Genomic DNA, 16167 nt, shown 5'->3' with positions numbered 1-16167 from the left:
GAAAGTTGGGTTTTTTTAAAGGAAGAGAGAATGACCTAAAGGAGTTTTACCTCTGTCTTACCTCTTCTCCTGCATTTGGAAGTTTATTGTTATTTAACCTTATTTTCATATTACTTCCTCCTGCTACACAGCCCAAAATACTGTACCACGAAACCTTTGAAGAAAATGAGAACAAAATGAGTTGATACATAATAGTATTTCCAACCTTTGCCTAATGTGGAATGTACTAATTTTGTGAAAACAATCTCTGAAAAAAAAACCTTAGTTATAAAAAAGTACAGTCTAACTACACTAGAAACATTAATTAATTGATTTAGCTGAAGAACTAAATAGACTACAATGGCAATAAAAGCAGATGACTCTCCATTATGCCATCTCCTACCTTGAGCTACCCTATACCTCAAACCTATCCCAAAGCATAAACTCTGTAGGTCATCCTGTAGATTTAAAGTCATCTAGATCCCTTATTGGATCCTTGCAATGGTATTCTTCTAAAGTTGACATCAGGTTCTGATTCAGCAAACTACTTGAGGACAGATCCTTAAAAGCAGGCAACAGAAATGCAGATATGAAGTAATGCACTAATATTTTCTAAATAATCCATGTTCTTAGTTCCTATTGAAATCAATGCTTTTTTAATGCCATCGAGCTGCTGCTGATCTCATTGGGCATATCATCTACACTTTTCAGTATCTTTAACCAAGGAAGAATGTGAGCATGCATTCCTGGATCAGTGCTCAGCCGTGTCCACTGAGATCAAACATGGAAACTAATTTTGATTTCATCTCTGCAGAACTGGGCAGATGGATTTCAGTAAGTTATGCATCTGATGAAGTTCTCTTGCATTAAACTTCTTCTACTAAAAACTGTACGAAGTCTATTTACTTTCAGTAGACATTTAAACAGGCCTGAGGTTTGGCAGATGAGGTCATTTTTCAACATATAAAAATTCTGTGCAGCTAAAATGTTCATTTTTCTTGTAATACACATAATTTGTCTTGCAATGAATCCTGACTGTCTTTCAGAAGGCGATATTGAAATAGAGGAGATTATTTTCAGCAAGTGAGCAACTTTAAGATCAGGAAATTTTAGAGATACTTTGTCTTCTAGTACAAGAACTATATATGTCTAATTAAATCCTAAGTATCCATTTCCAGTTAATAAGTTCTTAATAAACAATAACTTCATATCCGCTCAACAGCTATGCGTATCTTTAGAAAAAAAATTCTAGGATATCTGGGCTCAAATTAGAAGAATAATAATCACATTGCACCACCTAGTGGCCCAATATGTTACATGCACTCTCCTGTATCAAACAAAATGAAGTATTAACACATGCTAAACCACATGAACTACCAGACTTTAAAGAATTTATTTTTATGTTCATTAGGGATAAAAAGGAAGAACTTTTCCCTCATTAATTTCTTTGAAATTCACTAATCAAACTGCAATAAAACTGCAAGTTATAAAACAACTGTTCACAGAAACATTCTTACCACTATTAAAAAGATTTGAGTTTCTACTGGTTTTATACAAATCGTTATTTTGAAGAAGCTTGCAAAATCACTATAAAAATTTCTCTCTCAAGAAGACTGCAGCTAGTGAATTCTTCATACTTCAGCCTGTTTGAACCCTTTCTGGACATATGAAGGAGAATAAGGTGATTTAGAACAGTCAGCATGGATTTACCAATGGCAAATGATGGATCACCGCCATGATTGGCCTCTGTGACAAAATTATTTGCAGGGGAGGGGGGAGGGAGTTTACCTTGACCTTGGCATGGCATTTTTTTCAACACTGTCTCCCAGTATTCTTATATCCAAGTTAGGATGATACAGTATGGGGGGTGTGAACAGATAAATGGGTAAAACAATGGTTAGAAAGTCAGACTCAGAGAGTAGTTGCTAATGGTTCGTACTCTACCCAGAGGGTGGTAACAAGTGGAGCACTGCAGGGGACTATCCTGGGACCTGTCCTGTTTAATATCTTCAGCAATGACCTGAGGAAGAAAGTAAGCACACACCCACCAGGTTTGCAGATGATGCCAAACTGAGGGAAACAGTTGATATTGTTGAGGGCGGGATTGCTAATCAGAGGGACCTAGAGAGCCCAGAGGAATGGGCCAAGAGGAACCTCATGAAATTTAACAAGGACAAATGCAAAGTCTTGCACCTGGGAAGGAAGAATCCCTCGCAAGGATACAGGCTGGGGACTGATGGGCTAGGAAGCAGCACTGAAAACATCTGGGGATCATGCTAACATCTGGGGATCATGCTAACATCATGCTAACAGCAAGATGAACATGAGCTAGCAGTGTGCCATAGCAGCAAAGCAGCCTAAAAGCATCTTGAACTGTATTAGCAGACGTACAGTTAGGAGATTGAGGAACATCATTATCCCCCTCTGCTCCGTACTCATTAGACTACATCTAGATACCATGGCCAGTTTCCCTCCTGCCCCCAATCATTCTAACAAGAAATGTTGAACAACTAGAGTGATTACAGCAGAGAACCACCGAGATGGTCGGGAGCTGGAGCACTAGCCCTGTGAGAAGAGGCTGAGAGAGCTGGGCTTATTCATCCTGGAGAAGAGGTTGCTTCAAGGGACCTACCAGGAGCCCTTGAGTGCCTCCAAGCAAGTGATGAAGAAGATATAGCCAGGCTTTTCATAGTAGTGCATGGTAGGAGGATGAAAAACAATAGACCTAAATTGAAGGAAGAGAGATTCCAACTGTACATAAGGAAAAAAGTTTTCCCCATGAACAGGTTGCCCTGTTGGAGCAGGTTGCCCAGAGAAGCTGTTCAGTCTCTATCCTTGGAGGTTTTCAGAACTGGCTGGATAAAGCCCTGAGCAACCTGGTCTAATCTCACAGCCGACCCTACTTTGAGCAGAAGGTTGGACTAGAGAACTCTCCTAAAATCCCTTATGATCTGAGTAGTTCTGTGATTCTACACGTTCAACAGAAGGTAGATTTTTCCACCTGAACTATGGCACTTCAGCACTTCATTAACAGAGGCTTCAGCGTGATGCTTTCTTGCATCACATAATGCAACAGCCTTGCATCTCTTCAGAGGGTAACTAGGAGTATGTCAGTCCCTAAACAAAAGAATGAGCTTTTGACAAGTAGAATAAATAAGTGGTATATGACAGAAACACCAAGGAACATGCTGCATGAGATGAAGAAAGTTTCGTGCAAATGTGAAGATCAAAACAGTGAGTCACAATTCACTCACAGGGGGAAAAAAAAGCATACTTAATTAAGTCAGAATAACATAATCTTCTCAAGAACAACAGAGAAAATTGTGATGATATAGCACTGTTGAAACAACTTTTGCTCTCTTGTGTATCGTTTAATTATTTCTTACACAGTCATCATGAAAAACATTACCTGAACATCTGAAGAGAACGGGGCTGGTTTAAATGTCATGGAGCAATGTGATCTAGAAAGTAATAGAGGAGGAGGAGGAGTCCTGCTTTTTTTCTTGCTGCTCATAGCTTCTTTGAGACTGTGGTACAAAGCATTTTGTTCAGCTTCAACTTGCTCAATTAATGTTAGTGCTTCCTATGATTTGAATTAAAACAAAAGGGAAAAACTATTAAAACATAACAATCAGACAGATTTAACACTTACAAATGGTTTTCAAAATGATCTTATAAAAACTTCACTGCTATGTAGAAAACTTTTTATAGATTTTTCATATGATCTTACATCCTAAATTAGGATGAATGGTACTTTGTGTAAGCTTTACATATACAGATTAATTCCACAATGTACAATAAAGGGAATGCAGGATTGCATATGAAAAAGGCAGGGCTGAGGCATATACAATTTTGGAAGAACCTATAGGAAAAAAGAGACTGATCACAAATAATGTTGATTAGCAATTAGTGGCAACCAGTGATTAGCTCCAACAAGAAACAAAAAAGATATCAACTCTTATTTAGGAGAGAGTTGGAGACCTAATCTATGGAATTTCTGAAGGAACTGTGGAAGTGGTCAGACTGATTTTCTGTACTCCAGAATTAGAGAAAAGAAATAAAGTCCAGAAATAAAGGAAAGGGAGGAGAACACAGGCCTGGAAAAAGTAGGGCTAGGCCACTTCCCCTGGTTAGCTGGAGAGAGCTGAGAGCTGATTGACAGTCTGTTAGTGTCTTCCAAAAATGTGGGGTCCTGCTGCACATAGTGATTAGGTAGCCATTTGGTTGGTGATCAGGGTACATCTTTTTCTTACTGGACTGAATGACAAATTGGTAGGTTTCTTCACCTTGTTTGCATTGTCAGGATAAGAGAAACTTAACTTGGAAATTTAATATTAAAAACTTAGTACTTTTATATCTTTACTTGTGGCAGCTGTCCAGTGCAAATCAAAGCCAAAAAGGCCAGCTCCCAGAGATGAAGAGATCGGGGATGTCTTGGACAAATTACATTATTTTGGGAGAATAGAGAGCTGATATATTCCTACAGCTAGGGTTTTTATTTGAAATCTTCTAGTACCATATACTGGACCAAGAATTTAGGCTGAACTGAGTCTGAAAGATCAACTGAAAAAGAAAATCCCAAGTTATTGGTTATTCAGTGACAGTCCTATAATCTTGCACCTTAACAGTTCCTTGTTTCTGTCCTCATACATTTATAAGGCTGTAAGAACAACCATACCAGGTCAGATCGCAGACTGAATAAGCCTTGTATCTCATGTCCAAAAATGACCAAAAACTAGCCACAGATTTGTAGTGAAATGGGGAGCTAAGATTTAATAAAGGCTTAATCACATCACATAGCTCATCATTTGCACAGCCCCTCACTTCACCCCACTCCCTCCCCCTTTAGATTAGGGTTGCATCCACCCTAGTGAGAAATGTTTAAGGAAGAATATAAGATAAAGAACAAGATACGGAGTGACTCTTTCCCTCACACAACCATTCAACTTTTGCAATAGGTTATTAGAAACTTCATTGCTTCCTTAAAAATTATACTTCTTTATGGTAAACTGTACTATGATACAATTTTTAATTAAAAGAATCACAGACTCATTCTTCTCTGCAGACATATTTCTTATTAGTGCAAAGATGGAACTTCTCCCAGGCTTGATAAAGATAGTGTCACGAATGAGAGTGGTAATGTGTGACCTATACTTCATTAATTGTAGAACTTGGAATATAATAAATGTGGCAGTGTTGCAAGAGGAGAAAGAATAATCTTATGGCTGAGGAAGCCAAATGTCATTATAGAAAAACACATTTTATCCCTGCTTCTGCCACAGACTTGCCCTGTGATAAACCACATTTTATCCCTGCCTCTGCCACAGACTTGCAGTGTGTTATTAGCTTAATCACATTAATTCAATTTTACAGCTGGCCAACAAGAACTACCAGTGTACCCAATTCTGTAAAGACTTGGATGTCCAACTAGACATATAGGACATGAAGGAAGAATGAAACAACTGTGACAGAAATTTAAAAAAATGAAGGGTACACAGTAGCTCAAGTAGTTAAGCAGTGTGATGTAGATGAGTATACACATATGACTCAGAAGCTTCCATACCTGTCTGGTGGTTTACTGCATGAGAAAAGGTTATTTGTATGTTTCTTCAAAAAAATAAACTGCTTTCCTATTTTGCAGCGTAATAAGAACAGACATATCATATTGTGCTGAGTACAGTAGAAAAGACCAGAAGATACCAGTAATTCTATATAGACCTCTTGGATGTTCTACGATAAAAAAGGCAAAATCCTCTACACAGAAGCATGAAAATAAAGGTATGGATTTGCTGTTCATGAAGTCAGCACCATCCACCTCAAGGCGGAAAATTAATTGAGCATATAATTAAATATTTCATCATAGTACAAATATCAAAGAAGATCATGCTAAGTTTGTCCAGGCAAAGTTAATTATGACATTTTCTGGCAACTGGCTGCAAATATATTATATTATTTTACCTACATCTTTCTCTGTGAAAAGTGCACAGAAGTAAAATATAGTGAAGGTCAGTATAAGGCCTTTGCAAACGTTTGTTTGGGATAACCACACATTTCTTGGGAATTGCTTGTAAGTCTTCATTGGTGACTACAGTTACAACTTTCATACCATATCACTACATCTTATATTCATAAATGCCATATATTTTACAAATATATGAGAGAGATTTTTAGTGTATGTCTTTTCTGATCCAATTTTTGCATTCTTCTGACATGAAAGATATGTGTGTTAATTATCATGCTTCCAAATTCGTAGCACTTAAAAGAAAAACACTTTCTAGTAACTTCTTGTTTAAAATACTTCTTCATATATTATATAGTGAGAATTGCAGATTCTGTTATCTGTTGTACAGGCTATAAAGAAACTTTATGCCCCACTGATCAGAAGGCAATTTTCATGCACAGATGCTAGTACAAAGCTCAATGGAAAGACTCCCATTGATTTCAAAAGACTTCAAAATGAGCCCATGAAGAATCTACTTTTAGCCTCAATAAATTCCAAAATCTCCAACTTCTAAACTGTTTATTTAATAGGCATAAAATTAAGTCCATGTCATCATCACCAGCCAAAGTAATCTAAGACAACTTACAGATCTTGGAAAAAGAAGGATGTTGAAGGTTGCAATGGGGAGAAGGAAACCTGCATGGCATTTTGGCAAGGCATAGGTTCATAATTGCAAAGTCTACTTGATTAAGTGTAGAAAGAAAGATCATATCTTTCAGGTTTCCTGTGTGCACAAAATTTGGGGATGAGCTCTTTCCTTGTTTTAAGTCACTTTCTTCCTTCATTGTAATGAAACTTCTCAGGGAAAATTTCACAACAGAAGTTAAAAACACCCAATGTCCCTCAAGTTCCTTCCATTTTTCTTCTTTTTGTAAGAAGGAGTAATCCAAGTCTTAATTATAAAGAACATGAAAAACTGTGATAATGGTAAAGAATTTCTACCATATTTTTTTTATTACCTCCAGTAGCTGCCTTTGGGAAGAAGTGGTTAACTCTTCAGGGAACTTCTGTGCAGCCTTTTGCATCAAAAAGATTGCTCTGGATAGCTTATTCTTTCTTATTTTTCTCATTATGAATGCCTCTGTAAAACAGATATTTTAAGACATTTATAAAACAGCAGCAATAATTTATTATACTTCTAGAATCTTAATTAATAAGCCTTACCTGTTAAATAATGGAAATCTTTAATATTCTTCACATGAGACTTGCTAGACTTAAGACTGTCATCCTTCTGAGCACCTATGTGGGAAGGAAATCCTGAATTACTCATTCTGATAGTGCTATCGAGAAAATTTCAGTGAGAAGGCTTAATACGTAGTTTTGTAGTAAAGCTCTGCTCCATCTCATGTTCTTTTCTTTGGTTCAAAGAGAATTTCTTGGACTGATCATGCCACTAAAAATATTCCACCCTCATGCTCTAACATCTTTAGTAGTTCTACTAAATCACAGGAAAAGAGGGATCTTGTTTGATCATAAGGAGCAGTGCACAGGGGAGCTCTGCAGTGTCAAACTAATACTAGCTTTTAATTTAAAAAAAAAAGCACCAGGAATGGGAAACCAAGTAGAGTTTTTTCAGAAGGCATTTAGCAAGAGTGGGATATCTGCTGACTGGGAAGAGATAAGGACAACTTCACAGTAGAAACTCAGATTACAAAAAGCACTGAATAAAATATTCAAGTCATTCTCTAGAGAGAAAATTAGCATTACAGAAAAAATATTTCTGCAGAGCATCCCCCAAGTCTCCCTTACTGACACTGTAACAGTTAATATTACAGTGGAAATACCACAACAAACTGTCTAGGAATCCAATCCAGTAGTTGTCAGCAAAGTTTAACTCCCATTGGTTGAGTAGAGGTTAGAGACTAGTATCATGTGGTAAATCTAAATTCTGCAAATTCAGTACATTATTTCTGTCTGTATGTGGCATACAAACTGCCCAACATCAGCTCCTCTTCAGAAAGTAGATACTCCTTTATTTCTTAGTATTACAAAAATTTATTAACAGAGGACTCTAATCAAGCTATGAAGATCATTTAGCTTTACTGAAACCTACCTTGTGCTATTTTAAGAAGTTTCACAGCTACTCGATGTTGGGCCTGAACGAGCTCCAAGTGTAAATCCATTACAAAAGCATTACCTGTTCCTGTCTTATCATTACCACATCCCAAAACAGAATTCAAATTCTGATCATTTGAGTCCACCTAATAAATAGGAAGTGGCAATTAAGCAAACACAAACTTTTATTACTTAGCTTACTGCATTTATCTTGACATCGATATTATTATTTCAGTAAATTGACAAACACTGAAATTTGTCATATCTGTGTAATACACAGTCATTCAAGAAAGCATGGAAGGAAGGAGAACTTCTAGACAGAGAAAGCATGGATAATGGACAAAGAAAACTAGACAAGACCTGAGAATCAATAGGAAACTGGATTAATAGTAAATATGAAACTGCAGAAAAAATTGTTTTATTGTGTTAACAGTCCACAAAACAAAGATTATATTGGTGTAGAATGATAATATTTAGAAAATCTGAACTCCCCTCAACAGCAAAAATTAATTTTAATAATGAACAGTTGCAAGCAATAAATATGAAAAGGGTTTCTGCTTTTATTTTATAGGAGAAAGCTACAAAAGATAATTATTTCCAAAAGAAAATGGCAAAGAAAACCTAAAAGAGTTTATAGTTTATTACTGAAAGAGAAAAATGCTATTTCTACTACACAGAGATTTATTTTTTCTATTCTCTTCTTACACGGAGCAGGAAGATGAGGTACATTTGATAATGCTAAGATTTCTAAGTATGAAGAAAATCAGAGTTTTGTGTCATCAAAATCCAATACATTATTTATAGATTTTGTTGCAGGGTAGCTTTTTGCAGACTTTACCTTTGTACAGCAGTTGTCAAATATCGACTTTCCATCTGGTAGAAGTGTCATTAAGCGAGATGTGTTCATTCCATTAATTGCTTTTTCAAGACTTTCATAAGCAACTTGTAATTGTTCTATAGGACTTTTCTGAAATGAAAACACATAGAAACATGTTTTATTAGATAACAGCATTAAAAGCTATATTATGGACTATCAAAAGTACAGTGCTATTATTTTTAGCTGTTGCAGTTTAAACTCTGTCAAATAATTTTTACATAGGCACGGCTCCCCATGCTTTCATATACTAATATCAATGTTTTAAATTTCAAGTCATTTTATTTAATTTAGGACTGATTTTCCTTCAGCTCTCAAAAAACAATTTACTAACTCAAAGAGTTAGCTTATAGCAGAATGAAACTGAACATAGAGAATTACGTTGACAAACACAGTATTTTTCACAAGCAGTTTTTCAATGTTCCATTAGATGCTGTTAAGAAAACACTAATTTTTCAGAAACCAACACTTTTAAGTAGACTGTCACTGAATTAAAGGTTCTCCATGTGTGTAAGCATTAAGACATTGCCAAAATTCCTGAATCCTCAGACTAATGTATGTCTTTTCTTCTTAATGTGTTTTAGTTAAGTAATTTTGAACTATTTGATTGGACACTTCTGCAAAGTGCTGAGCACTGAACACACTGAACAAAGCAAGGACACTCAGGATGTTCCATCTGTTCCACACTACCCTTACAAAAACAAACAAACAAAAGCATAACCCAAAATATTTCCCTAAATGAAGCAAGGACTAAAGTTTGTATCTTTGTGTCTTTAAAAAATGCGCTGTTAAACCATTTAAAGCTGGTACTATACATTGGCATAAAAAAGAGTGTACAGTGGAAATCGGTATGATCATGCTGTAAAAAAAGTTTCAACTAAAACTTCTTCCATATCACAGATTACTATAAAAGACTACAGGAAAATTTTCAAATTTTATTTCATTTGAAAAAATATCTTTTCTTTTTTCCTCTGCACTAGCATGATTGTGTGAAACTTTTCAACTTTATAAAACTAAACACAAAATTGTATGAAAATATTCAAGCAGAAATAAGTGTTCTTATGCTATTAAAAAATGCTGTATTAATGAAAATGAATTAGACGTTACCATCAGTATTTCAGGAATATCATAGCTTTCATCCTGCGAGAGAGAGGCACTTCTTTTTCCTTTTTTATAGGAAGAAAATCAGAAAGTGAAAATGAAATATACTCAGAAAATTTTAGTACCATTTGATTAGCTCTACTACCAACTTAAGAGTCTGGCAATAATTCAGTTCTTCAGTACTTGACTATGAGAGGTAATTATATTGTTTCTTGAAAAGCTTTTCAGGGTTTAAACACAATAGCTACATATGTACAATTACACTAATTCAGTATATGATTATCCAATAATGTAGTATTTTTAAATGTACACTATATTTCACAGCAACATTATATCCAAGTCAATGAAACTTGGACTCATTTTGTAGTTCCTCACACTGTTGTGGCATTCAGATCAATTTTCCATTTTTAAGGCAATTCAAAACTATTGTTATCCAATTCACAGTGGGTTTAATGCTTATTTAACTTATAGGAGGATTTTTAAATACGTGAGGTCATATTTTTATGATATATACTATTTCAATATGTGAAGTCATATTTTTATGATACACACTATTTCAATTTAATATTCCTTGAAGGGGTATTATCACCCTTATAATGTTCATTTGGATTGTTTAAATTATTTTCATTTATAAAGAATGGATCCAGAATTGTTTTCCTTTCCAAAACAAGAGGAAGCAACCAAAACAAGAGGAAGCAGTTTCTTTGTTCTTGTTTACAGCCCTCTATCCTGTAAAAAATTTATTTCTTCACCGAAATAAATTCATTTTTTGCCCTTTCAGAGGGACAACCTTCTAGTCACTCCTGTACTCCTTGTGCCACTTTTGCCTGTTTATTTCTGTTTGTTCACTGTCTCTTTCTCATAAATAAGAAAATCTATATTCACTCAGCATTCATTCAGTAAAAAGACTCTTCTCAGCACAAATGTGCTTGACTGGCTATTTATCAGCTTGTTTTGAGCAATGGCTCCTATTTATTCGGGGGTTTTTTCCTCCAAATAGACATATTTAAACTGAATGAAAAAGAATAGCAGTGATGCTGCAATGAGGATTCATCCAATCTCCACCAGAATGGTCTGATTTTCATAACATTCACAGAAAACAATACCTACTCTACCTTATAATGGAATAGTACTGTTCCAAGATTTTCTTACTTTCAAAAAAAGCAAAAGGTATTGTCATTCTCTTCTGTTCCTAGATATGCTCTAAAAGTGTCCTTAAAATCTATTCTCTACTTACTGCAAAACAGTTACAAGAAATATGATTCATATTCCAAGATCCTTCATCCACAACAACAGAGAACTTTAAAAAGTATGTCTAAATAGTCATATTTTTACAGTGTTAGTCAGGTTTTGTAAGGAAATTTGTTTAATGTGATTGATTATATCCCAATAATGTCAGCCAAGTTAAGTTCAATTTCAAAGACAATTGAATTCCTACACAAAAATCAAGACTTCTGTAGACAAGAGATCCAAATTAATGGCCCAATAAAAGCAAAAGCTTCAGTATGACTTCAATATTTTCCTCTTCTGTTTGGCTTGCCAGTAGTCAACCAGCACTTGAATACTCCAAATGAGCTGCAGCACACGCTGCCTTCTGCCTAGCCAATATTCAGAGAACATATGAGTGATTTGAGGCTACTCTGATGGGGCTAAGAGACATGTAGATCATCTGTGGGAAGGGTGAGTCATAAGAGATGTGATTCAAAATGTGTACTTCAGCAGAACTGGAAAGGCAAGGAAATAAGGCATAAATCCTTTGAAAACCAGGTTTCATTAGCTCTGATTATGGATGAAATTGTATGTACAAAAAATTATTATTCTACTCCCAACAATCTCTTTACAACAATTTTTGAATATGTATATTTGCAAAAGTTTTCAACTCAGAAAACTTCCAATCTTTAAATTCATTCTTGAAAGACAACTACATCTTTGTTGAAAGCTTTACCTGCTTTTTTCTTAGATTTACTTGTAGAATCAGCTACATTTTCCAATATTGCAGTTAGACGTAAGGTTATCTCTGCAACCATTACAACATTAGTGTCTGCTACGCTGCTCTTCTGAATTACTTCATTTATTATCCAGAGTACATGAACCCACTAAAAATGGGGGAAAGGGAAAGAAAAAGCATCAAGACAGAGTTAAAGCAAACTTTAGGAAGATATTTATGTATTACAGAGGCAGATAGGGTTTTGCACCCAAAATTGTTTAAAAAGATTCATAAACCTGGACACAACTCCTTTCTTGGATTTGACTTCTTTTTTTGAGTGCCAGCAGACTGAGATGCTGAATTTGTGCTGCTCTGAAGCCTCTATTTCTTCAGACAGCAGACTTCTTTATTTTAGAACATTTATTTTTATTGTTTTAGAAAGGTTTATGAATGTTCTATGGGCACAACTTGTATACCTTGTCACAGTGTGGTAAGCCTTACAGCAGATTTGATCATTTGCCTCTCATTTATCCCCGTATCTTCCCACTTAAACAGTATAAAAGAGACCTGAATGCACCTGTTGTACACACAGAGGAAAGTAACTGTACATTACTTTCTGGTGAATCTCTCAACAATTTTTTTATTGGGATCAGGGCCACAAAATGAACTCCTCCAGAAACTATTTGGTCAGCATCAACTGGCAGCCCAGAGAAACTAGCGTAAATTATGCTTCACAAGACTGGATTTCACCAGGAGCCTCTCAGTCTCAGGAAAAGTTCAAGGTAAGGCTGTGACTCTATCAAGTGGGCCAAATCCTGTTGACCCTCATGTCCCTTCTATTAAGCTGTAAGGTTTTTCCCTCTTTCTTCAATTGATCTAGGGAACTTTCTTGAACTATATTGATATTTTCCACCACAACACACCAAATGCTGCTTCTTACATCATGCCCAAATGCTTTCACTATTTTAGCTTCTGTCATGGCCCACTGGCAGAGAATGGGTTACTTTACTGGGAGAAGTCTAAGACGTATTTTGATACTGGCGTATGGGAGCACAGTCTGTTCAAAGTGTAGATACAATTCACATTTTCAGTGAAGAAGATTTATCTGCATTTACCATAAGAAAATATACTTAGACTGGAGATCAGTATTTTATCTTGGCTTTACTATAACAGACTGCGCTCATATTAAGAGAAATACATTATAATAAGGAGTACTTGGTAAGCTTTATATTTGTGGATATGTTTTAAGTAGTCACTTCCACTCATTTGGATTTGCTGAAGTCCTGTTTTACACTTCTGCCACAAAAACATTATTACATCAACAAGTATTTCTATGTCAGGTTGGATATCCTGGAAAGAAAAAAAACAACATAATTTTAGAAACATGTATGTATATACAGTATATAAATACTCTCAAAATTTTTCAAAGTAAATAAATCATCATATTTAACTTTCTTATAAGGGATGACAACATTTTGAAAGCTTAAGAAATAGGTTTTTTAAAGTAATTTCTGATAGACCACCAAGCTTTTTTCCTCCCAACAAGACAAGTGGTTTTAGACTTTGGGGGTTTTGTATTTCCTTTTTTATTGTCAAGCTCTTAAAAGTCACACAGACTAGGAAAGCAGTGAGATGAAAATTATGTGGGAGCGACAAGCAAATTAACTATCTGTGTAATGTTATAATAGTCAATACATTCCAGGGAAACTAAGTAATGTAATTTAACAGTTATATTAACTTTGGGATTTTTTTTTTGTTACAGTATTTAAATATTTGCAGAAGATCTAAATTAGTAGGTTTCATTTTGTATTGACAGAATACTTCCACAGGTTGTTGGTGCATCTCAGATGAGGAAGCAGTGAAGAACAAATTAACCAGAAAAAAGGTTGGAGTGGAATATCTAACAACTGAAAGAAATGTTTTCATCTGCATCTTATGAAAAGAATAATTAACAAATTCAAAACTCTATTCAGTTAACCTCCTAATTAACACATTTTAAAAGGCAATAGAGTCTGTCTACACTGTGTTAAACACATTCTGAACAGTGATTAAGGATCAGTACACATCTTTATCACCATTTATACCGGAGTTGGACTAGTATCTCAGGTGCAATGAAACTCCAGCCTGCAATATCCACACTATCTGTACACTCGCATATGTATGAGTGTAAGATTTCAGGAATATTGATATTGAGAAGTGAGGGGAGAAAAAGACTGAAAAATAAGTAAATCAAGATGACTTTTGCCACTCGTTTGGTGGCAGCAAGCTGTTAGATTGGCTCAGCTATATCATGTAACTTCACCATCAGTGAATTCACTGTTAATCAGGGGAGAATTTGTCTTTCTTCTTGGACAGATTAGGCACTGAGGAAATTTGTGGGAAACTGTATAAGAGCCAGAAGAGCTTAAATCCAGGCAACCTGCCTCCATAATACAGTGGTCACGTAAAAAAATGACAATTCATGCTATCTAAAGGTATAACTACCTCACAGGCAGGATATTTTGACTGAAAATATTACACTAAAGCTAAAAAATGTGTGTGCTCCAGTTATAGTCAAACTAAATTTAAACTAAACTAAAATTAATTTTGCAGTTAAGACATACGCCGTGTTAACAGAACACATTTTTTCTAAGGAGAATTTTTCATTAGTCTTTTGGATCACAAACTATTTTAGTGTAAATGCTAGTGGAGGCATTGCACTGTAATTTGTTTCCCCTCACAGTAACACATTAAGGGAAATCTCAGTTTGAGCAAGTGAGCTAAAAATGGTTACTCTGGGAACAGACCATCAGATATATAATGGGATTATTCTGTAGTACAGACTTCAGCACAAAATGTCCCGCTCTCTTTGGTTTTGTTGTTGCTGCTGCTTGTTTGTTTGTTTGCAATGAGAATTTAACTTAAATTGCAGGCATACTGCTGCTATAAAGGCATTATCATTCCTTAGGGTCACTGCTCCCATTTCTATAAATGTTGCAGAAATGTTTTCTACAGCTGAGCATACTTGCCCACCTAAATCAGAAATTTGATCTCTGCTTGATTAGCTGAAACATGCAATTAGCTCTATGATATTCCAAATGGATTTAATATCTATTAAACATTTTTAAAGTAGCCTGAGTACACAGCACCAATAAAATCTAAAAAAAAATGAAACGTTATTTTTTTAAATCACAAATTGATCACATCTTATGGGTATATTTTTTCATTTTTGCTATTTCATTTTTGTAGTTTGTTAATCATGCAACTGATTCCTTTGGTCTTAAATTATATGCATTCATTACAGACTATGTGATTCATTCAGAAGAAATTTCTCTAATTTTATTATACCTGCTTAGATGTGGAGACATAGGAAAACACTGTCGTTGCCAAAATCATAAGATCATGAGAAGGCTCTCCGTGCTTTAAGGAACCCTCTACATTCAATGTTTATAAAAAGGAAGAAAAGGGAAAGGCAAGACGTTATTTCTAGTTACAAACCTATGTTTGAAAACATCTGAGTGAATTGACTTACCAATTTATGCCAGTAGACAATATACTCTAAGAAATAGTAAATACAAAGGGGACAGATATTCCCAAGTTTATTCACTTTCTGTGAAAAGTGAGCATTGCAATTTTTGGAAATGGAAAGTTTTCAAGATATTTGCAGGTTTTTGGAATGTTATACAATTAAATTACAGTTGCTTTAACAAGTTTTTCTTGTGTCTATGCCAAGAAATTTTACATAAATGGAGTATAAGGACAAAAGAAAGTCAAACACGTCTGTTTCACTTTTTTCCTGAAAACCTGTCTGAAAACATCCATTCATTTTACATCTTTGCATATAACATGATGTATGTTAAACATACATGCTATTTCACACTCAAGGGAAATGGTACAAAGTCATGTTTTGGCAAATGAAAACTGGACAAAATTCAGTAGGTTGCAATTTCTCAATTGCTAGTTTTTGTCATAGAATACTGCATGCACCATATTAATAGTTTTTAAATAATAAACAAAATTTCTTGCTGCAAAAATATTTGAAATGAAAAAGCAGCTATAACTGAGCAACACTAACTTCTGAATGTTTGCTTCTTTTCAGAACCATGAGGCATCCTAGCTTCTTTGGTATTATTTTCACTAACAGAAAAACCATGTTTAAATTTTCTTGGAAATAGTAAAGGTTGCATCAGTGTAAGAAGTTTGAGTTCCATTTCAGCTTTCTTCCATGTTGGGTCATCTTGAGCCTAATTG

At 35.1% G+C, this 16167-nt stretch overlaps 1 protein-coding gene across 1 annotated transcript in view; it reads right to left on the bottom strand.

Moving 5' to 3' along the window:
• Positions 1-16167, bottom strand: part of CFAP54 (cilia and flagella associated protein 54) — a 119164-nt gene that overhangs the window by 75914 nt on the left and 27083 nt on the right. Inside the window, exons 12-22 of the mRNA XM_076328672.1 lie at positions 15992-16160; positions 15265-15350; positions 13153-13287; positions 11977-12106; positions 10017-10075; positions 8874-9002; positions 8034-8181; positions 7145-7219; positions 6940-7061; positions 3389-3562; positions 62-154 (exon numbers count right to left, since the gene is read on the bottom strand). Of these exons, the coding sequence (XP_076184787.1) occupies positions 62-154; positions 3389-3562; positions 6940-7061; positions 7145-7219; positions 8034-8181; positions 8874-9002; positions 10017-10075; positions 11977-12106; positions 13153-13287; positions 15265-15350; positions 15992-16160 (1320 nt within the window). The remainder of the gene's footprint in view (positions 1-61; positions 155-3388; positions 3563-6939; positions 7062-7144; positions 7220-8033; positions 8182-8873; positions 9003-10016; positions 10076-11976; positions 12107-13152; positions 13288-15264; positions 15351-15991; positions 16161-16167) is intronic.

Source organism: Aptenodytes patagonicus, chromosome 1 (genome assembly GCF_965638725.1).
Source record: "Aptenodytes patagonicus chromosome 1, bAptPat1.pri.cur, whole genome shotgun sequence".
Classification (NCBI taxonomy): Eukaryota; Metazoa; Chordata; class Aves; order Sphenisciformes; family Spheniscidae; genus Aptenodytes; species Aptenodytes patagonicus.
The sequence above is the reverse complement of the archived record's forward strand: the minus strand, read 5'-3'. Positions and strand labels throughout refer to the sequence as shown.